The 21,592-nt window shown below is 47.5% G+C and overlaps 2 protein-coding genes across 5 annotated transcripts in view; one reads left to right on the top strand and one right to left on the bottom strand.

Annotated features, from left to right (window-relative positions):
* The window catches only part of LOC144717933 (laminin subunit alpha-5-like), an 88,186-nt gene extending 80,654 nt beyond the window's left edge, over positions 1–7,532 (bottom strand). For both annotated transcript variants that reach the window (XM_078593744.1, XM_078593745.1), the window contains exons 1-2: positions 6,795–7,532; positions 1,445–1,597 (exon numbers count right to left, since the gene is read on the bottom strand). In XM_078593744.1, coding sequence (XP_078449870.1) covers positions 1,445–1,597; positions 6,795–7,028 — 387 coding nt within the window. In that variant the 5' untranslated portion in view covers positions 7,029–7,532. The remainder of the gene's footprint in view (positions 1–1,444; positions 1,598–6,794) is intronic.
* Positions 6,694–20,580, top strand: LOC144717934 (uncharacterized). Of its 3 annotated transcripts, XM_078593747.1 has the most exons (5): positions 6,694–7,004; positions 9,301–9,351; positions 12,325–12,470; positions 13,175–13,693; positions 19,053–20,580. In XM_078593747.1, exons 4-5 carry the CDS (start codon positions 13,230–13,232, stop codon positions 19,105–19,107), a joined length of 519 nt encoding a protein of 172 aa, XP_078449873.1. In that variant the 5' UTR covers positions 6,694–7,004; positions 9,301–9,351; positions 12,325–12,470; positions 13,175–13,229; the 3' UTR covers positions 19,108–20,580. The 3 variants fall into 3 exon arrangements, with proteins under 3 accessions (XP_078449873.1, XP_078449874.1, XP_078449872.1); XM_078593748.1 differs by lacking the exon at positions 12,325–12,470; XM_078593746.1 differs by lacking the exons at positions 6,694–7,004; positions 9,301–9,351 and having other exon boundaries at positions 11,737–12,337.
* Positions 20,581–21,592: the final 1,012 nt, after the last annotated feature.

The raw sequence follows: 21,592 nt of genomic DNA, 5'->3' as shown, positions 1-21,592 counted from the left end.
CTTATGCACACATTTCGATATATATCATGAGCTTCAGAATTTAAATTAAACCGTGAATGGATGCAACGTTGCACCTCTACAAGTAAGTGCTTGGATGATACATTTCCTATAAATATGGTGTAGGCCCGAGCAGCAAAGTGATCAGAAGATGGCAGCATCGTCATTCATTATTAAATCCATCTATATGGAGCTTTGAGAATAATCTCGTCATATGGGTGGGTTTTCTCCAGGTACTCTGGTTTCCACCCACATGACAAACACTAATGAATAGAATTGGCCACAGATACCAATGTAAGGAACCTTACATTGGTAGCAGGCCATACCTGGGCAAAACAATGGGGAATTATTGCAATGCCTTGAAGACCATCCAATTAAGCATAACCAGGGGACAAAGAATCCTCCAGAAACTTGCTCACAGATTATACAACGCACGTATTCCGGGTATAATTACAGTATTAACGCAGCCCTGCATGCACGCCCCACGCTGTGGCTACATGCACATAGCTTGGCGAGGCTGAGGAGTCTGGAAGGGATGAGGGACGGCATGTGTGTGTGGAGGGAGGAAGGAATATGATTGAGCCTGCCCAGACCTGCCCTAGTTCTGGGCCGACGGAACAGAGAAACACAGGCATGAGCCGTTGCTGTCATTAGCAGGTGGAAAAACACCAGTCAAGTAAAATAATCACGCACCCCCCAGCGATATTAACAAATAATAAATAACCTTGTTTTCGCAATTTAATAACAAAAAATACAATGGTGTGTGTTTCTAATTTCACCGTCACGTTTTTATCGTTTAAAACAAAAATGCCACGTCTACATTGTACAAGTTTAATCAATCCATTACACCTAAATCTAACGTTAGAATAGAAGTTCCAGAAATGGTAAATAATCGAATTGTCACACGCTTCCATGCGTGTACCATGTGCAAAAGAATCCACTTCAATTGATGAATCAATGCATCGTTACTTGGCCAGAAAACACCATTGGAACGACTGACATCTTGATGAAATGGCCAAAACATCACTTTGGCAGCTTTCCCTGATTGTTTTGTGTTGGCAACATTACTATGTTTTTGCCAAAAATCATGCGAAGAGAGGCATTCGTCAACAACTTTAATCATGCCCCATGCTTGCTGGAAGTGTGTCCTCTATCCAAAATAGAGGATTAGGGTTAGGCTTGGACAAAACTCAGCGGGGATCAAAAAAGTAAATGTTAAACAAACTGTAACATGTGTTAAACGATTAACAGAATGAGTAGTAATACGATCTGCTTTGCCTATGATGGATTCCGCTCTAGATCTCACCACCTATGTAAATGTTGCACTGACAGTTTTTTTCTCACTTTTCTCTAAGAACGTAGAAGGGCACTGAGACTCCAGCAGGGGCTGGGTCTCATCCGCCTCCAGCCACCACTCACTGTACTGGGATGGTGACGACGAACCCACCTGTCCCAGGTTGAGGGTGACGTTGACGTGATTGTAGTGTGGCCCCCGCGAGAGTGGAGGGCTCTGCCAGGAGCGCTCCGTGCCGTCGATTGCGTTGCTGACCGGGTGAGCGGAGTCCGGGTCGTCCAGGCTGCAGATCTCGCACAGGTTGCCCTGGGAGCGCGCAGAGAACGGAGAGGCAAACCGTTAAAACTGCTTGAGAGTCCACGTGGTCTTCCAAAACCAGAATCAAAATCTTTATTTGTCCTGGAGAAATTCGATGAGCTATGAAGCTCCTTTTCACAGATGTCCAGTAGGGCCGGGGCATAAAGTCACAACAATACAAAAAACAATAGGGGTGCAAAGCATAGGAAAGATTAGCCAATCACTAAAAACAAATACGTAAATATACTAAAACTAAACTTTTTTTAATTTTACCAGGTAAAGCCTACTGAGATATATAGCTCTTTATACTGGTAGGAACCTCCTGGTTACACCAGCCCACAGGGGATTATTGTGTCCGTTCGTCCGTCGTGCAGGGATGGGCTGGGTGGGGAGGGAGGGGCTGGGTGGAGAGGGGAGGGTGGGGAGGGGCTGGGTGGGGAGGGGAGGGTGGGGAGGGGCTGGGTGGGGAGGGTGGGGAGGGGCTGGGTGGGAGGTGGGAGGGTGGGGCAGGGTGGGGAGGGGCTGGTCACCCCGTGGTGCCCTTATAAAACTCAACGTTTAACCTACTCACGCCGGCTTGTGCCCGCCCTCACAATCGGGCATATTTGCGGAATACACCACGCCGCCGTTGACCCTGGCCATTGACCGAGCAACCCAACGTTCCTACCAGCTCCCTCCGCAGGAATGTGTTCAGACGGGTCCTGGCCACAAATTATAGGTCAACCAAGTGGCTTATCACGTGGAAATTTACAGCAGCCAAATTATCTTGCAAGCGACCCATACATTTCAAGCACAAATTAATAACTAAACATATTACCTTTCTCGTGAGCACTGCTTTATAACAATATATATCTGCATGGTACGCTAACGGTCTGGGTAATGGAATGTTTAGTCAACGAACCCATACCACACCCTCCTTAAGCGACACACATCTGAGGTCGTAAATGCAATTAATCTTTCATCGGAATCATGACACGCGAATTGCAGGGACACATTTTCAATAATGTGGCTTTTGGATCACTAAACTTTTTTCTGTATTTTACCAGGTAAGGCCCACTGACCTGTGTATCTTTTTGTTAAAGAAGCGACCTGGCCTCAAATTATAGCTCGGCAAAGTGGCTTATCATGTGGAAATTTATAGCAGCCAAATACTCTAAACGCGGTGGGAAAAAGCTGGCGGATCCTGAGAAAAATCCACACGACCACATGGAGACACGCAAACTCCAAATATACAGCAGGCGTCAGAGTCGGTATCGAACCCACGCCTTCCTGCATACCAGGTGAGGTAGTTAACATCTCGCCACCGTACGAGAAAATTCACCCTGGGAGAAGCTCAACAAAGTGGTTTATCACGTGTGAATGCAGCCAAATACTCTAACACACAAACTCTGCCATAGCCCTCCCTGATCAGTGATCAACCTCACCGGTTCTACCGTGCTGATTGAGATATGGCAGAATACGATACGCAAGCGGACAAACTGCGAAATCGGGCCAGCTTTCGGGAAAACTAAAAAAAAACAGTCACCGTTCCACTAAAACACGGCAGAATGATGGCCAAACAACGATACACGAATTGGGGCCTATGTATGTGTGTATGTGCGCGCATGGCAAATCACACGAGTGGGTTTCCACGCTCGGCTGCAGAGTTACCTGGGCCTTATCACTCTTTAAGAATTCACTGTCACAGTTGCGTGGGGAAAAGAGAAAAAAACCCACCCACATGTCCTTATTTGGAGAAGCATTTTTTTTTTTAGCGCGCAGGCTCACACAGTTGCGGCACTGTATGAGAAGAGGGCGACTCGTAGCTGTACGGAGGATGGATGTCAGAGAGATTTATCGCGTTTTGCTCTTCTCACACAAAAGAGGCAAAAAGGGAATGCCCTGAGGTTGTAACACTTGCATACCACCAGACGCGCACGAGGAACGTAGCCCTGCACGCAAAGTTCGCCCCGTGTAGCCTTCAACTGAGCGTTGGGGCAAGTTCTGTCAGCGAGTAGCACCTCTATGAAGGCTACCGGCACTGTGGCACACGAGGGGGTGGGTGGCCAGCACCACGCCCGGCCGCCTTTGTCTCCCCAGTGGCGATGTCTACGCAGGTCTACGACACACACGCTTCACACGCATTCACACACATATGCCCAATGGCTAAACAAATAAATGCCCCTTATACAATGCTTCCCACGGCTGGTCAAATTTGTCAGCAGAAATGTACTCGCCGCTGTGAGTCAGCATTTAGTGGCGTTTATTAGCGTGGCCTTAGAAAGGTGAGTTGAGATTCGTGCTTTCGTGTCTCGCTGTGCGCACGCTTGGGTAAGGGAGGCCACCCGAATGGATTGAAGATTTTACAATCAGCGTCCACAGAATGCTGCTATGCGGTTCTGTTAATAAATAAACGGTACTGTACAACATTCTACTCTCGCGCAGTGGACGCGTTTACGCGTGCGAGCATCAAACAAGCCGAACGATCGCTGTGCGTGGAACTCAACGACGAATTGCCCTCCGGAGGGATTCATCCCCAGTCACGGCGACGTTTTGGAATTTCCACCGCTCCCTCAGGACCACACGCACAAAAAAACACAACGGGCGTAAAGCATCGTCCACCTCCATCCTCTCGAACCATGCCCACCTCGACCACGTTACTAACCCCCCCCCCCCCTCTCGCAAGGGTAACGCCAAGAAAGCCTCTCAGTGAATCACAAACTCGGTGGCGACGTCGCACTTTCTTATTTTTGGCTGCCACCCCGTGCCGGATTATCCTCGTAGCACAAGTAGCTACATGTGTAGCAGCTACACGTGCAGTGGCAACTACATATGCAGTAGCTACTACACGTGTAGTAGCCACTACACGTGTAGTAGCTACGGGCCCCGCACTTTCAAGGGCCCCCGCGCTAAATGCTTTCAAGCTATCAATTCCGGCTCAGTGATTCTGCACTTGCTCTATTACTATAGTACTATACCGCCTTCGACTTTTACGAACGACTGGGTGTTTAAGGTTAGCGATGTGTCGTATTATCTGGCTTTATAGCAAATGAAAAAATACAATTAATTTACTTTGCAAGTTGACAATTAGTGTTTTAATATTTATGTGTTTTATTATTTCGGGCCCCTTTATAACATCATGCTACAGGCCCCGCACTAGCTTAGTCTGGCACTGGTGCCACCCCCTGGACCGTTGTCCGGAACCCCCCCTGGTTCCATCTGTTCACGTCCGGGGGGCCTCAAGAACTGTCCCATCGTCTTAAGCCGAACGACCCACACCGCCAAAATGTTTCAGAGTGTCTCTACAACACGTGTCGATGTGCTTCCCCCCGCTCCTTTAATCCGTAAGCCTTTTGATGGGCACGGTCCGACTTTCTGACGTGGCTGCAACGAGATGTCGCGTACCGGATTTGTAAATCCACTGCTGGATGAGGGCCTCCCCCCATGGCTAGGTACGGTGCGAAAGAAATTCGACGTACGTAACATGCCGTGCAGGCCGGGAAAGGGCTATTTCGATCCAGATGCATTGCCCTCTGCTGTCCACAACGCCGACTACGCCTGTTTTACTTACACGGTGGTCTTGCCCATTCAAGCGCGATCCAGGCTCAACCTTCCTTAAGCTTCCGCGTTTCCGATGGGATCGGGTGCATTTCTGGCGATTTCGTCAGAGGCTTTGATGCCAAATGAATCCACGTTGCCATTGGAGCGTTAGAATCTCCCACCGTTCCGCCATCACTGTTATCCTTGCATTTCATCCCAGGTCTCCCTTCCAACAGACGATCACTGCCGAACATCATGAAGGGGCTCTCACATGGTTAAACAAGGCACCGTCTCAGAGCTCCAAAGTCTCGTTGCGTTTTTGGGCCCTTCTCACACTCTCACCGCATCCCCTAGGAAGAGGGCACTCCAACGGTAAGGAACGAACTGTGGTTTCCACGTGCTCAGCGAACAAGCGTAGCCCACAAATGCCATGGCAATTTTCCCTGCAAGACTACGCCACAGATATCTTGCCAGACATCTTGCCTCGCCACTGGTATCGGTCTTCTCTGCTATGCTATATGAACATTGGGCTGATTTAAGATCAGCCACATGAGCATCGAAGGCTTTAATACAAGCACAACGTTAGTCAAGTGATACGAGTGTGGACAGCCTATAGTTAACTACAGTATATCCTATAAACTGAAGTTATATCTGTAAGCGTGACTCCACAACAAAGACATTGATGACCCAGTGGTGGTGCCATGAGATGAGGATCATTGATAACCCTACGATGAAGGCCTTGAAGCATCAGTTGTGAAACCACATAGTCAGTATGAAAGAACACCCCACGATAAAGACATTCATGACCCAGTGAAGGAGCGATAAGGTCAAGATCACAGATGCCCCACGTGGTGGAAGACACTCACAACCCTGTGTTTTTAAAACCACTATTTCCGAGCCACGGTTGGCCCAACAATAGAGATGCCGGTGACCTTAACGACCCATCGACGGAGCCACACGATGACCCCAAGTCACGAGAGATGCCGATCTGTCCCATCAGTGGTGGTTTCTGGCTCATTGGCGGTTTGAAGCAGGAATTATATTTGGGGGGGCCCTCCAATCGGTGATAACCCCCCCCCACTCGACTCGATGAGCCCCCCACTCGTAGTGCGATGGCAGGAGATATGTAGACTAGAGATGTAGATGACAACAGAGAGATAGAGACGAGACAGAGGTGTAGTAAAATAGGAGAAATGCATGGGACCTTTTGCCAGTATCAAAGTATGAAAAATCAATGGTTTTACCATTTCTGGCAATTAAACAGGAGGTGTTAAGATGTTCATACACCAAATAGAAACCTTTTGCAAGAAATCAAGAATGCATTGACGACGCGACCTGCAAAAGGTGTCTGTTTGTTGCTTGAACATCTTAACACCTGTTTCATTGCCAGAATTGAGTCAGAAAATATTAAGAAATATGACAGGTGCAGACAAAGACAGAGGCGAGAGAAGTTAATTATCGTGCTAATGCCAATCATCTTGCTATGCGCGTTAGGCTTTAAATTTGTGCCGGAATTTGACGAGCGGCTGCTATATTGAATGGATCTTTGCCCTCCCCCCCCCCTTGGGCCACTTGTAACCCCGTGCTTTTACTTAGCTTCCTCATGTCTCGCGCGACACCACTGCGTCCCGTCCACCACCAACCAACCACTCACTGACTCCCACTCACTCCACTCACTCCCACTCACCTGTCCACTGAGCGCGGCGCTCCCAGACAGAGCGCAGGACGTGTCCTCCCGGCTCCTGCCCTCCTCGTCCTGACCGCAGGTCGCCGTGGCGCTGGCACTGGCACGCTCGGCCACGTTGAAGTAGGGAGGCAGCAGGCTCGGCTCATTGCCCGCGGCCCGGGCGGAAGGGAGAGCAGGTAGCAGCAGCAGCAGTAGCAGCATCGGGACCAGGTGAGACAGAGCCATAGACGTCATGGCTTTACCCTGACTCTCCCGGGGCCGATCGTCGTGTTATTAGAATTGTTGTTGTTGTTGCTTGTTGTGTGACTGGGACGATTGGGTTGATGGCTGGGTGGCTGGCTGGTTGTCGGATCTTTTCACGTGGAATCAAACCGTTTCGTGCTCGGCTAAAGATGTCACGTCGCCCCAAAATGAAAAAAAAAGTCGTGGAATAAATCGCGGAACAACCTCGCCGTTGTACAACGCGACTGCGTAACCCTGTCACCCTTCCCCACCCCCCGTACTCACACGGGCAGGCGCGCGCCTCTCGCTTCGCCCTAACAACGACGATCCGAAGTAGGTCCCTCAATCAACCGCAGCGTCAACTTACGGACAACCCAAGCGACCCGATCAACAGCCCGGTCCCATGAAGATTCACCCCCGTGGCACCCGCGTGTCGCTCGCTTAAATACCGAGCGGGCTGCGGGGCTGGGAAGGGGGGTGGGAGCTCCCAAGGTGGAGCCGCTGTGCGTGTGCGCGCAGGTGAGCGAGCGGTGGAGGCGGGGACAGGTTTGGGGTGTGTGGGAGAGGCGAGCGGATGGTCTGGGGGCACACCCTGTGTCTGCCTTCCTTCTGGCTTGTGGTCAGTGACAGCGAGGCTCCGCGCGCCACTCGCGTTGCCTAACGTGTTGCGCGCTAGGGAGCGAAGCCCTCGCCCGCGGGGACACGAAAGTCGGGTTGATGCTTCGCTGCCCATTGTTCAAATTCTGAGCCACCACGTAACGAATTACGTAAATCTCTCCGCTCCCGAAGACGCCTTGGGTTCCGTTTGAAGGTGGCATCACCCTCATCCCTTTATTCAAATCAAGGCTTACGACTTTTAGGTTCACCTCTGCCTATGAAATGTTTATATCCATAGAAATGTTTAGCGTTATTTATTTTCACAAATCACGTTGGGTTATTTAATGTATTTTTTTTTACAAACGTAGCAATTGTTTGTTCACACGCGTTTTTTGCTCCCCAACTTTCCCCTATGAATGAATACGAATAAAACTATGATTTCGCCTCTTCCACGTGCATGTCTCGTCCACCGTGCGTCTCAAGACTCATAGCAGAGTCTTCAGACGCGGTCGTACAGAGATGATTTATTGATACCTTCAACAGTTGAATTGTTTCCTTTGAAAAATAAGAAATGTACTTGTTTGGAAAGAGTGCAAGCTGTCTTCAAGGAAAATTCAATTAATGCCAACACACCTGACCATTGCCTTTCATTCGGACAAATAGTCCGTTATTAAATCGGTTAAACATTTTAGTTACAGCTTTTAGGAAATATTTTTTTCCGTAAAATTTTTCATAATTGTTGAGCGAAAATTGTGTCAATGATATGGTTCATGCGAAAATATAAACAACGATTGACGACTGCTATCTCAGTGGCTTTGACCACCGCACACTGACCTGCGTGGTGAAGTAAGGTCATACAAACCCCCATGTGACATAAACGGCTTGGGCTTTGCGGGTGGATTGACAAAGGGCTTGCAGATTCCAGAGAGACAGGGCCGACAGTCTCCCTCCATCCCTCCAGTCAGCCAAGCCTACTCACTCCTAAGCCATGCAACTTGTTAGATCCAATTATAGACTTAACTCTCTTCTAGAGCCAAACCGGACCGCTGTTTATCAAGTGTAATCCTGCATCCCCAAGATGGGTCATCCATTGGAACCAGACCCTGCTGTTAATGGATGCTTGTGGTTAGAACTCATAGCTCGGAGATTTACTTATATCTTTATGATCCTTCCAGGGTCGGTAAAATTCGGTACCACTCTGTGATAAATCAAGTGAATCATTTTAGATTTGAAGCTTTCGCTACGTTGTCCCCACCTGAAGAAGGACGCTTGTGTTGCGCCCGAAACGTCGTGATTTTATTTAGTTGTTTTCATTTATTTTATTTTTTACCTACGTGACTTTACCGAAAAAAACAAAGCGTACAAGTGAATCATGCTTGCGAGGAGATTGATTGCTTGTTGATTAGAATGCGGAATTGCCACGCTTGTTCAGGATGTAGATACTTTAACGTTGAACGTTTGAATTAATAATGACATAACCACCTCTATATGAGAACGTATCAATTTGTAGTACATATGTTGACTTGAAATAAGAATTATATCTAGACAATCTCCGACGTAAATGTGGATCTCGAAAAAAATGGAGAGGCTTTAATCATCGTCATGCGTTGATTGGAACTGTTTTGTGAACATTAAATGTACGTGTTATGATGATGTCATGCATGTTGTGTGTTTTATTCGTGTGTAGAATTGAAGATGACAGAAGTTGACTCAATCTGTAACATCACAACAAATCAATGTAAGTCCGTGACTGATGCGCTCAATGCAGTCCTGTAAACAGACCGTAAGCAGTACGGTGTAACAACCATGCCCCTGTATAAATACCAGTCCAAAAATGTGTCGTGCCTACCACTGTGTTATATAACAAACACATCAACTCAACTCGTACTCAATAGCACATCATGCGCGAAAAATACGGGCCACTGCCCGAACCGTGGCCTGTCGTGGACATTTCCTCTTTAAAGCCACGGTGGTATTGACATTCCGAATGCGTTGGGGTTGTTAATATGTTTTGTTATGTATCCTTGTGTGTGAAACCACTAACCAACGCAGCAAAGCCAGCATCACCGAATAAATCACAAACACACACAAAGTTATATATAATAATAAAAAAAACATTGCGTTCCACTACTCGGTGTGTTCGCTAGACGGCGCTGTGAGCCCCAACACCGAAAACTAAATCAATGGATGGTCACTCCCCCGAAGCGTCTGGTGTGGGTTTCGTGTTCAGGTTGGTGGGTCACTGGGAGAGTAGCCAGTACCAGTGGCTGGGTTGCCAGTCAGAGCCAGTGGGAGGACGAGTACTGGGCAATAGTTAGCTTATTGGTTAGGGCAGATGTGTGTGTGTGGCAAGTGTGGGTAAGGCTATGGTTCGTACCAGTGGCTGGGTTAGCTGGTCAGAGCCAGTGGGAGGGCGAGTACTGGGCATTGGTTAGCTTATTGGTTAGGGCTGATGTATGTGGCTGGTGTGGGTGAGGCTATGGCTCGTACCAGTGGCTGGGTTGGCTAGTCAGAGCCAGTGGGAGGGCGAGTACTTGGCATTGGTTAGCTTATTGGTTAGGGCTGATGTATGTGGCTGGTGTGGGTGAGGCTATGGCTCGTAAATGGGTCTTTCAAGACTGCAGTGCGGCTCTTGAAATTCGAAAAAAATGGCTCTTCTTGTTATTTTGGTTTCCGACCCCTGTGCTGGTACCATTGGCTGGTTTGCCGGCTCGAGCCAGTGGAAGAGCTCCTAAGTCATTGTTTGGCGAGCTAGTTAAGGTGTTGGGGTGGCTGAGGGTAGGTTTAGTACTGGTTGGCTGTGTAGTTGGTTGGTTGGTTAGAGGCCGTCCATAAATGACGTCACGCGATTTTGGATGCTTTTTGACCCCCCCCCCTTCGTCACACGGCGTCACAAAAAGTCAGACCTCCCCCCTCAAATATGACGTCACAAAGCTCTGCCCCCCCCCCCCCAGGTGCGTGACGTCATCTATGGACGGCCCCTTAGGGTCAGTGTGTGGGCTCGTACCAATGTCTGGTTTTGAGAGTTGTGTATGGTTCGGGGTATGGCTAACTTTTCGTTGCCTCGTGTACTCTGACTTCAAACTGATGCACTTCCTCAAACAACATAATCGTATTTTCAGTTCTTAACATGTTTTCTCTTCTGGTGTTAACAACACGGCTTAATGTTATAAATACAATATTCCATGGAGGAGATGTCAAACAGGTCATTATCATGATCTTTAACACCATCCAACTTCATTAACTTAAATACAATTGTCTATTTGCTCCATTTTAAAACTCGAGGATGAAAATTACTACGAGAACGAGCAACACACGAAAACATCGGCAGCACGTTCACTTTCCATGACGCGAGCTTGTCGAGAGGGAGTGATCTGAGCTGGGGAGCGGGCAACATTCTTCTTGCAGAGAACTCGCGGATGTCTGACCACCACCTTACCGCCATCTGTGAGTTACGAAGCAAATGACGATTGAGTGAATATCGGGGAGCGCGCAGCAACAGTTCACGTCTTGACAGGGTGAACGGAGAGAAGAGAGTGGGGGTTGCAAAGCCATTCGTCATCCCATTCGTTGCAATTATTGGCAAACAAATCCAGACGAGGCCGTGCTCGTTTCACCGTGCCAAAGGTGCCACCAGATCCAATGGGACATGAACGGGTGTGTTCACAGGAAGTGTCAAAACATTTAATCGGTGCAATGTCAGCCTTTTTACGTACCACATATAATAGATTTTGGGTTCCCATTTCCAAGTGTCAACAAGGACGAGATTGTACCATGGTCAGTGCTGTTGATGTGCCCCCTCGTGTGTGGATTAATGATCCATTTAAGGGATCTCTCACATGTTCATCCTTTAAGGGAACTCAGAAATTGTTTTGTGATATCTCCTTCCACAGGCCATGCCCTAACATGGAGTGATACACAGTTAAATTTCGATTTAAAGCTTTCGTAACTGCAGGGATTCATCTTCTTGGTTCTTTCGGTAAAGTTACGTAGAAGGGAAATAATAAAATAATAAAAATAAAACGTAATAAAATACAATTCTCACGACGTTTCGGCCACAACGCAAGCAGCCGTCCTCAGGTGAAGAACAGGGCTGTCTTCCGACGTTTCTGCGTTGTGGCAGAAACGTCGTGAGAATTGTATTTTATTATGTTTTATTATTTTATTATTTCCCTTCTACGTGACTTTACCGAAAGAACCAGGAAGAAAAAGACACTTTTGTCTCACGACATAACAGATATTTCACAAATTGATAATATAATTAAGGAAAACTTGTGATTTCTAAAGGTACTGCTGTATGACAATTTTACAAGATCCACAATAGGGCCAAGACAATTTTTTTTGCAATATCCAACGCATTTGCAACTGAATGTTTCCGCACCTGTGTGTTCTCTATCACAGAGTGCCATCTTTCCATCTTGTAGGCACACACGAACGTTGCACTTAAGAAGTGACATCAGGACGCCCGAATTAACGACTCAGAGGCCAAATACTCCATGCCTGGTTAAGGAGCGTTATTATTTTCGGAGGCACGTCTCGAATTAGCGATCGACACAAGGGATTGGGGACTTGCGTGCTCTCGGCGAGTGGCCGGGCCCATCGTAGATGGAACTCGCTGCCCCTTCGACACGTTAAATAAGCCCGCTTCTGTGGCAGACGTCGCACACGCTCGCACGCCGGCCTGACTCCCAGCCCTCTCCTCCCTCCGCAGCTCATCGCAGCAGGTACGGTGGCATGGAGTGGTAGGATTGAGGACGCTCGTACGCGAGGGCGATCCACCGTCGACAAGAGATACGCGACTGATTTCTCACGAGCCTCTTATTTTCTTCTCGACCCGTGAATGAATATTGTGTGAAGGTGAAGGCTCCCGTGTCGCACAGAGGAGAGTTAAAATATTGGAGACGTTTGTTTTCGGATTGGTGGGAGACGTTGTTGAGGTTTTGTGTGGGGTATATATTAATGTACTTGGACAACCACCCGAGATTAAACCACATCCCCGCTTTCAGCGATTTGATGGTCTTAGCCAGTTTATCAGCGTTTGCACAACAATTATAAATTTGTGTTTTCACTTAAGCCTTAACCCAGCTCCCATAGACAAATAGACAAATAACGAAGGGCATGCATTTTGATATTTGAGTGGCTATGTGTGTTGAACAGAGGACAGGCTGTATATATATATTTTCTCTTAAATAATACAGAGACAAGAGTCTAAATGCCAAATAAATAAAATTACATATAGGTCCATCAGCCAATTGGTTATCCAGATCAATATTTCCCATCTAGGAATTCGACCCAGAGCAAACAATCGGTTCTGGAAGGGCCATTGGCTGACGAACCTAACATTTTATTTTACATATTGCGATTTTTTTCTTCATCCCTTCTCGTGTCTCTCGTCTCCTTTTTCTTCTTCGCTCATTCGTGTTGTGGTTTCAGATGATTCAGTCGCTTGTTTGCCTTTGTTGTTATCTCGCACGACGTCCGCCACTGCGCCAATCGTTCAGCATTTTTGTTTAAAGCAGCTGCCCCATCCGCGCGTTTTCCGCACACTCCCGACTGCACAGACTCCTCGGAACAAACGCCGCCACCGCCGGCGACCGCCACGCTCCACCAGCAGCCATGCCCTACTACATACCCAGCTACCAGAAGGAGCTTCCCTACAACCAGTTCCGCTGGGGCTCGGCGGAACGGTGGCGCGTGCACTCCGTCAGCAAGTGGTTGAGCGCCGGCGCCGGTCGCTGGAGCGCCAGCCCCATCCTGGGCTGGAGCAGCTACTCACCGCGGATCTGGAGCGAGAGGATCCGCGAGTGGCCGTGGAGGTGGACGCGCGGCTGGTACGGGCAGTTCCACTCGACGCGAAGCGGCCTGGAGACCTACGACCCGAGCCTGGGCGCGTGGAGCGCTGCCCGCAGGAGGCTCAGCGTGACCCTGGACTCGCCGAACAAGTACATACTGTCTCCCTCGCGCGAGTACTGCGTGGGCTCGGCAATCCGCACGCGCCACCACAAGACCTACATGTTCCCCGGCTACAGCGGCACCCTGCACAGCCTGGCCGCCACCAAATCCAACATCTGCGCCCTGCGGTAAGGAACCGGCGAGGAGGAGGCAGGAGGTGGAGGTGCAGGGGCTACTTGGATTTTCATCAATGCCGGGGGAGACCTGGGATACATGCAAATCTGTGGCTTGCTATTGTTTCAAGGGATGGGGGGGGGGCATGCACAACATTAGAGGATGACACGGCCCAGTCAATGTTAAACAAACTTTACGCAAATGTATAATTCTAAGCGGAATGAGTAACGATGGTAGCAATATGATCTGCTCATGTCTATCGTGAATCTGCCCCAGCTCTCAGCCCCCGTGTCTTAGAGTCATCGATGCGACGCACAGCACGTGATTGCCACCTGTGTTGCATTTTGTTCCAGCAATTTTTGACACCAACGATGGCAATTAAGCGGCAGGGCCGAGCCTTCAGCAGGGGAGGGGGCCCAGCCCCCATCTAGCCCCTCTCACAACGAATATGCTTACAATCAACATTTTCAAATTGTAATAATAAAATAACAATGGGATTTTTTAAGTCTTTTAATATCAGAGCATCTCAGAATTGTGTGCAATGTGACCAATTCAACGTAAACAATACAAAGAACATCAAAACAATACATAATCGCTTGGAGGTGGATTGGTGAAACGAGTTGTTTTTTGAGAGATTTTTCAGTCAAGGAAGTTCAAGGATTGTACCATAATTGTACATTCTACAGTTAAGCATGACGCCGGTATTATATGGCTATATATTGGGGCAGGGGGGAGGGGCAGGGCAGGGGAGCAGTAACACGGTAGCTTCGGAATTGCACTGTGAACCTGGTCACCTGAGTGTGATTCCCAACCAAGGCGAACATAATTGACCGTCCCGCGTTGTAAAATATGCTCAGACAATTCCCATGGCCAGCATCTTGTGGGAAGGCCCTTGTTCAGCTGTGGATTGACAGGGACCTGCATTTGTTTTGTTATTGCCATTATATGGCTAAGACTGGCTCACCACGCACCAGTAGATTTCAAGGAATGCAGTTTTATGCCACCACGGTTCCAATTTCTTGCGAGCCACATCAACGTTCCACCAATTTATGGACAGCCAAATATATTCCGTGCATCATATATTAACTTGCCACTGCCATTTGCGGTATATAAAGAAGGACTTGCATGCCAACTCACGACTCGAGGATTAGCCTTGCACATACACCATCTTATTTCTTTATTATATTGAACGGGAAAACAAAGTTATGCTTTGCAGACGGACGTGGATCTGGTGTGGGACACGTGGCGTAGTAGCGGGGTGAATCAGACACTAATTAAAGTAGCGAAGGAGAAGATTGTGGTTTGAGATGTGGGACAGTCCGCAGGAAATGTTGCTCAAGGATCCTGCGTAAAGGTTGCTGTATGTTGTCGGCTTTGTCACGTGGGGTAAAACATCCCCTTGCACCTCATTCTAGATGCATGCGAGGTGTTTCTGGAAGCTATTTAACAAACAAAAAGTGTCAATGCCACAAGGAAAAAAAGCATAAGACGGGATCTCTTCCGAAGAAGCGGCGTCAAAAGTAAATTTTCAGTGGTTGGTTAAGGAGTGAAATGTATGTTGAGCCACTCTTACAGCCACACTCACTGGCAGTGTGTTTGCATGGATTGTCGGTGTTGCAGTTCAGGCAGTCCGCGTTAAATTTGGCAGCGCGGGCAGCACCCTGTCACAATAAGGCTCCCCAAATCACCGTGTCACGGCAAAGCGCTCCCTTGAGCACGGAAGTTTGATAATACTTTTATTTTGATAGGGTGCTGCCCTGACTGATGCAAAAACTAAACCTGTAAACATAGAATGAATTTGCATGTTAGCAATGTCTGCAGTCGATGACATTAATTACATTAAATGCCTTAAAAGAGTAAGAGTGGCCGTGTGAATTATTTTGAATTTGAGTCGTGATGGCTTGTGGGATTTATTCCTCTCGGTGCCTCGTGGTAGAGTGTCTGCTTGTACACTTTGGTGCCAACTTTTCAATCACAAATAATAATGATCATAGTTATTGCGCTTGAACCAGAAAGGGCCTCTTTGAAACTCAAAACTCTTTGGCATATTCCAATGGTGAGGAAACTGGAGTAGTCAGAGAAAACTCACATGTAAATGGAGATAACGATTAAATCTCTTATTACTGCAATCTCCCAACCACCCTTGCAGCCCAAAGTGACAACACTAGGTATTCTGACATCTGATGAGTTCAGGCAGGATATTTTAGTAATCGGATAACAACACACTTTTGACTCAAACCCATTCCAAATCAAGGAAACAAAAGTCAAAATAATGTTGTGGGCAATGCAGAACGATGGACGCATTAAAAATCGCATCCACGTATCTCATGGCAAGTCTGCCGACTGCCTTCAGAGTGAAAATTAAAAGCAAAAAATATCGGCATACGACTATGGAAGCACCGACAAAACCATCTACCACGATGCAGCGAACGACTGTGCGCTCAACAATGAAACTGAGCCATTGAATAAATCAACGCACATCAAGTGAAGCCATTTCCTGGCTAACTAAGCATGAAATTGATGTATCAGTTGCCATTTCAGACAACCATAATCAAGTAGAACAAACTATTTTGAACATTTTCTTGGTTCTTTCGGTAAAGTCACGTAGAAGGGAAGTAATAAAATAAGAAAAATAAAACATAATAAAATAATTCTCACGACGTTGCTGCTTGCGTTGTGGCCGAAACGTCGTGAGAATTATTTTATTATGTTTTATTTTTATTATTTTATTACTTCCCTTCTACTTGACTTTACCGAAAGAACCAAGAAGATGAATCCCTGCAGTCACGAAAGCTTTAAATCGAAATTTATTTTGAACATTGAGAACAAAATCTTAATTATTATATTCTCAACGGTTATTTGTTCCAGTGATGCAGCGATCAGCAACACCGCACTACGAACCTGGCAACTCCAGTTGAATTCACAACCACAGCTAACATCTGTGGCGTGCGTGAGGTCCCACATTCGCCAACCCCCACTAACTGGCGTGATGAAGTATGGTCATACAACTGCTGTGGGTGACAGGGTTTGCGAAGGCCTCCATCCACACAGCAGAGCGTTGACGAAAAGTTGTACATTATTTGCATTTATTTATTATTAAACAGTTGCCGCACTTAGCGAACGCAACCCAAAAAACTGTATCATTAATGTAACTCTACAATTAAATTTGGATTTATATTGCGTCTAAATGTGGCGGCATCTCAGGACGCTGTACAAAACCAGCGGGCACATTTAATTCAGAGAGAGGTGGTCAATCTTAGGCGATGTGAAAAAGGAAGGAAGGTATTGAGCCTTGGACTTGAGCAGGGGCATAGGGTCGATAGGGGCATGGGGTAGAAAGTCATCTGTGTATGACAAGGGGGATGGAAGGAAGTTCCAGACACATATTCAGCCGAACCAACATTATGTCGCATCGCCCAATATTTAAAAAAATTACATGAGACCGACCGCTTTAATTACGCAGATCCAGCGAGCAGAAGTCTGGGGGGGGGGGGGGGGGGGTTAAATTGCAGACGTCCCGGTATTGTGACTAAGAATAGAAGGTACAGTTATACACACACGTCGGTGTTCCTGTGAGACGCACCGCAGCCCATTCCTCGCACCGGCTCGCGCCATACAAGGCTCCTCTCTCCTGCAACGAGAGAGGAGCCTTGGGATGGATCCCTTACATCGAGACATCCCCTCGGAGGATCCGGCGGGGAGGGGCGGCTCTGCGAGGCATCGGGGCGCGGCTGCTGCTGTAGGACCCCGCGCTCGGGGAGTATCGAGTTCTTTGTTGCGTGGGGTTTAAAAAAATATTCCCACACCGGGTCTAAACAGGGGGAAACGCGATGACAGAGTGGAGAGCTCCACTGCCACTCGCACGGGGCCCCTCTGCTCAGCACATTGCGCCCAAGGAGGCTATGGCCATTATGGGCACCACGTGGTAGTCCTACTCCAACCTTAACCCACCTTGCTTACCAACCCATTCACTTGTCGACCTGCCTGCTTGTCTATTCACCTGTCTGTTGTCATGTTTATTTGCTTGCTTACCTGTCTATTTGCCTACCGCCTTACCTGTTTAACCATTAATCTACCTTCCTACCTAACTACATGCCTACTTGTCTGCCTGTGTGCCTATTGACGTACCTACTTCAATACCTCCCTGCTTGCTTGCCTTGGCACCTACCTGTCTGCCAACGAAGATGCCTCCCTGCCGATCTGTACATATACCTACCTGACTGCCTGCCTGCCGTCCCACGTAACTGCCTACCTATTTCTCTGCCTACCTACCTAGTAACCAATCTACTTGCCTACCTACTTGTCGATCTGATTATATGCCTGTCTTTCTGCCTACCTACCTGAACGCCTACCTACATCTCCCTACCGATGTCACTGCCGATCTGCCTACCCGTCTGAGAGCGTGCTTGCAAGGCTAACCTCAAACACCACCGTCCCATCCACCTCGTCCCACCGTCTCAGACACATGGGACCCCTCTTTGCTGGCATGACAGGAGCAGGGGTGGACGGGTGTGAGTTACCAACCAGTGACAAAATTCATCGCTTTGCATCAACGACGGAGTCGTCACGTGACACGGTCACGCGAGCGGTCTGAGATTTAGAGAGCACACGTCGCTTCACGGTGCTGCCTCGGTGCTTCCTGCTGCGTTGGGCGCCTATGTCAGCCGCTTGCCCCAGTGCCTGCGGTGTGCCTGCGGTGTGATTGCGGTGTGTCTGTGGTGTGTCTGTGGTGTGTCTGTGGTGTGTCTGTGGTGTGCCTGCGCGTGCGACGGTGACTTAATGGATTGGCGCACGCCGCGTTACGGAACCCGGCAAAGCCTAGTTCCATTCCTGGCAGTGAAACATCATCAGTGGTGAGCGATATGTGAAATGCTAACTGGCTCTCTCTCACCTGGATTGACCGAGCCTTAGATGAGTGCCTGGTTCAGTGTGTACAAGCATCAACACTGGGGAGACAAAGGCGGCCGGGCGTGGTGCTGGCCACCCACCCCCTCGTGTGCCGTGTGGACCTTCACAGGTGCTGCTCGCTAACAGCACTTGCCCCAACAGCATGTTACATACTCTTTGGTTCTTTCGGTAAAGTCACGTAGGTATACAATAAAATAAAAAAGCATGGTCTGCTGCTGATACAGACCATGCTTTCCCACCTGATGACGGACGCTTGTGTTGCGCCCGAAACGTCGTGATCTATTTTATTTTCTACCTACGTGACTTTACCGAAAGAACCAAAGAGTATGGATTCCTGCAGTCACGAAAGCTTCAAATCAAGCATGTCACATGCTATACGGGGGGATCTTTGTCTGTGTGTGTGTGTGAACAACGCTCTTCATTGGCAGAGTTGGCTCTGTGCTGCTGCTGTTGTTGTTTTGGCAGGCGGAAAGACTGTTGGCTGAGCTCCTGTGCTTCCCGTCCCAGCTGGGACATGTAAAGCATCTCTGCATTGGAACCATCCCGGCACTTGTCAGTGGGCACACACGCGCACGCACAGAGGAGGAGGAGGAGGAGGAGGCAACCGCATGAAGAAATACACGAGGAAGAAAAATCACGCGTGCGCATGGATCCTGCAACCATTGTCGACGTGCGTTTTCCCTCGGAAGTATAACAGCAATTTGCGATATTGTTCAAATAACAAGTGCCGGGTGAGGTGGGGCTGGGCCCACTGAAGTGGTGATTTCCCCGATTAAAATGTCACGCTCAGACATGCAGTCAATGTGTCAGTCTCACGATTGCTCAGAGAGCCCCGGTCAAATTTGCAACAACAACAACAACAAAAATGTACCCGAGGTGGGTGGGGGGGGAAGTCAAAACGTCGAGGGAGTGATGATGACAAAATTTGTGTTCACATACAAGATGTTCGTCCTTCAACATATATTACATGTGCATTCATGTATTCATCATGTGGTAAACACGATGGGTACACCAATGTTAGGGGATGTCTGCTTTGAAAAATAAAGTCCTGTATGATGTTACATTTTTGTCTAGTTTTAATATTACAGTATCGTCAATGTTGAACGATCCTTGTAAATTGATTTGCAAGATGAGCAGATACACCTTTACCGAATTGGTTGAACGTATTTGCCTGCGATGGTAAATACATTCACTGTTAATCATATGACTCGGTATATACATTCACGTATTAAAGCTACTTTTAAATTCTTATAATAGCTGTTGTAGAGAAAGGCTGTCCATCACTTACGGCACAAGATGGTGTATACGAAGCAAAGAAAGCGCGAGAAGCAGAGAGGTTGACACGTGAACAGGATATGAATGTGTGATGTGAGCCGTTCATAAGACGAAGGCACCTGGAATGTCGGAGCGACTGTTGAAAAGTTTCAGCTATGGGTCGATTTTGAGCGCCACGGAATGTCGAACTAAAATTATTCAACGACAGTGGCGAGGTAGCGGTGGCATTCGATTGCAATCTTTTGTAATTTTCTGTACGGCCACTCAGCTTTGCGAATTCCTAAACGTGCGTGAGTAGGATCGATGTGAACACGCGGAAAGTGCAGTAATTGTACGTAGGTATGTTGAAATTCTTTCGCACCCGACGTAGTCAACCGTGCGAATCGGAGTTGCGATAATTAACACAGACCCAGGGATGGGCATAATTCAACATTCTAACAATTCGCAAAGAATAAGCAGCATCACTGCAGCAAGAACAAGAGAGATTGAGAGCTGTGATGGAGAGAGTTGGAAGGTTTCAAGATGCGCACACTATACATATATATATATAAATATATAAGTGACTCTCTCTCCTCTGAAAATTACTGCACAATGATATTTGCTGTGCGTTGTATTTAAGAATACAAATTTACGTGTAATATATCTGTTTTGAATAGATTTAGAATGCGATTTAGTGAATAGTATGTATCCGTTTTGAATAAATTTCACTCAAATTGTTTGCTCGTGGTCCATTTCTCTTTTTTTAAATCCTTTATATTAAGTTCGCTTGCTTGCTTGCTTGCGCGCTTACGACCGTGCAAATCTTTCGGTCGTTTTTTAACCCACTTCCCGTGATCCAATCGAGCTGACATTTTGCACACAGACTCGTTGTGCGTGACAATTTATTTTCGTGAATTTTTTTTCCCATAACTTTACACTTTTTAGGAAAAAATATATATATTTAATTACCAATTGCTTAATGGTGGCAGGCAATCATCTGACCCATAGGTGGCAGCCATCTCAAGCCAGAGGACGAGAGGACTCTAGCCGCCACGCATATAAAGGATTTATAGTGAAAAACTTTGTTTTTACGGGTTAATTTTTTTATGCAAAGCTCTTCTCAGAGCAGAGCACATTTTGCGAATGCGCGCGGGTCACAATCAGCAATGGTCGATCAAAAAGGGCCACGTGCATTTTTGACGCGCTAAACATTCGCCGTTACGTTTCAGTTTTGCGAATAGTTTTTTTTGTAAAGGCGCATTGTTCGTAATGCTAGTGGAGCAGTTGGCACGCCGCACTACGAACCCGTCGACCTGAGTTCGATGCCCGCTCACAAGCGATTATAATCTGAGCCGGTCCTGGGCCTCCGCTATAACTACCTGGTGCAGGTTCATTTTCTTGGTTCTTTCGGTAAAGTCACGTAGAAGGGAAATAATAAAATAATAAAAATAGAACATAATAAAATTATTCTCACGACGTTTCGGCCACAACGCAAGCAGCCGTCATCAGGTGAAGACCAGGTCTGTCGGGGAGACAGCGTCGTGAGAATAATTTTATTATGTTTTATTTTTATTATGTTATTATTTCCCTTCTACGTGACTTTACCGAAAGAACCAAGAAGATGAATCCCTGCAGTCACGAAATCTTTAAATCGAATTTTTACCTGGTGCGGTGTGTAGTAAGCATCAGCACTGGGGATACAAAGACGGCTGGGCTTTATTCTGGCCACCCACCACCTCGTGTGCTGTGCC

This window comes from Lampetra planeri, chromosome 4 (genome assembly GCF_965212315.1).
Source record: "Lampetra planeri chromosome 4, kcLamPlan1.2.h2, whole genome shotgun sequence".
NCBI lineage: Eukaryota > Metazoa > Chordata > Hyperoartia > Petromyzontiformes > Petromyzontidae > Lampetra > Lampetra planeri.
This window is presented reverse-complemented; position numbering and strand designations above follow the sequence as displayed.

Coding starts and splice junctions, on each gene's coding strand:
- LOC144717934 (XM_078593748.1), top strand. CDS start 13,230: ATGCCCTACTACATACCCAGCTACCAGAAGGAGCTTCCCTACAACCAG. Junction 13,694..19,052: donor TCCAACATCTGCGCCCTGCG/GTAAGGAACCGG, acceptor TTGTTTTGGCAG/GCGGAAAGACTGTTGGCTGA.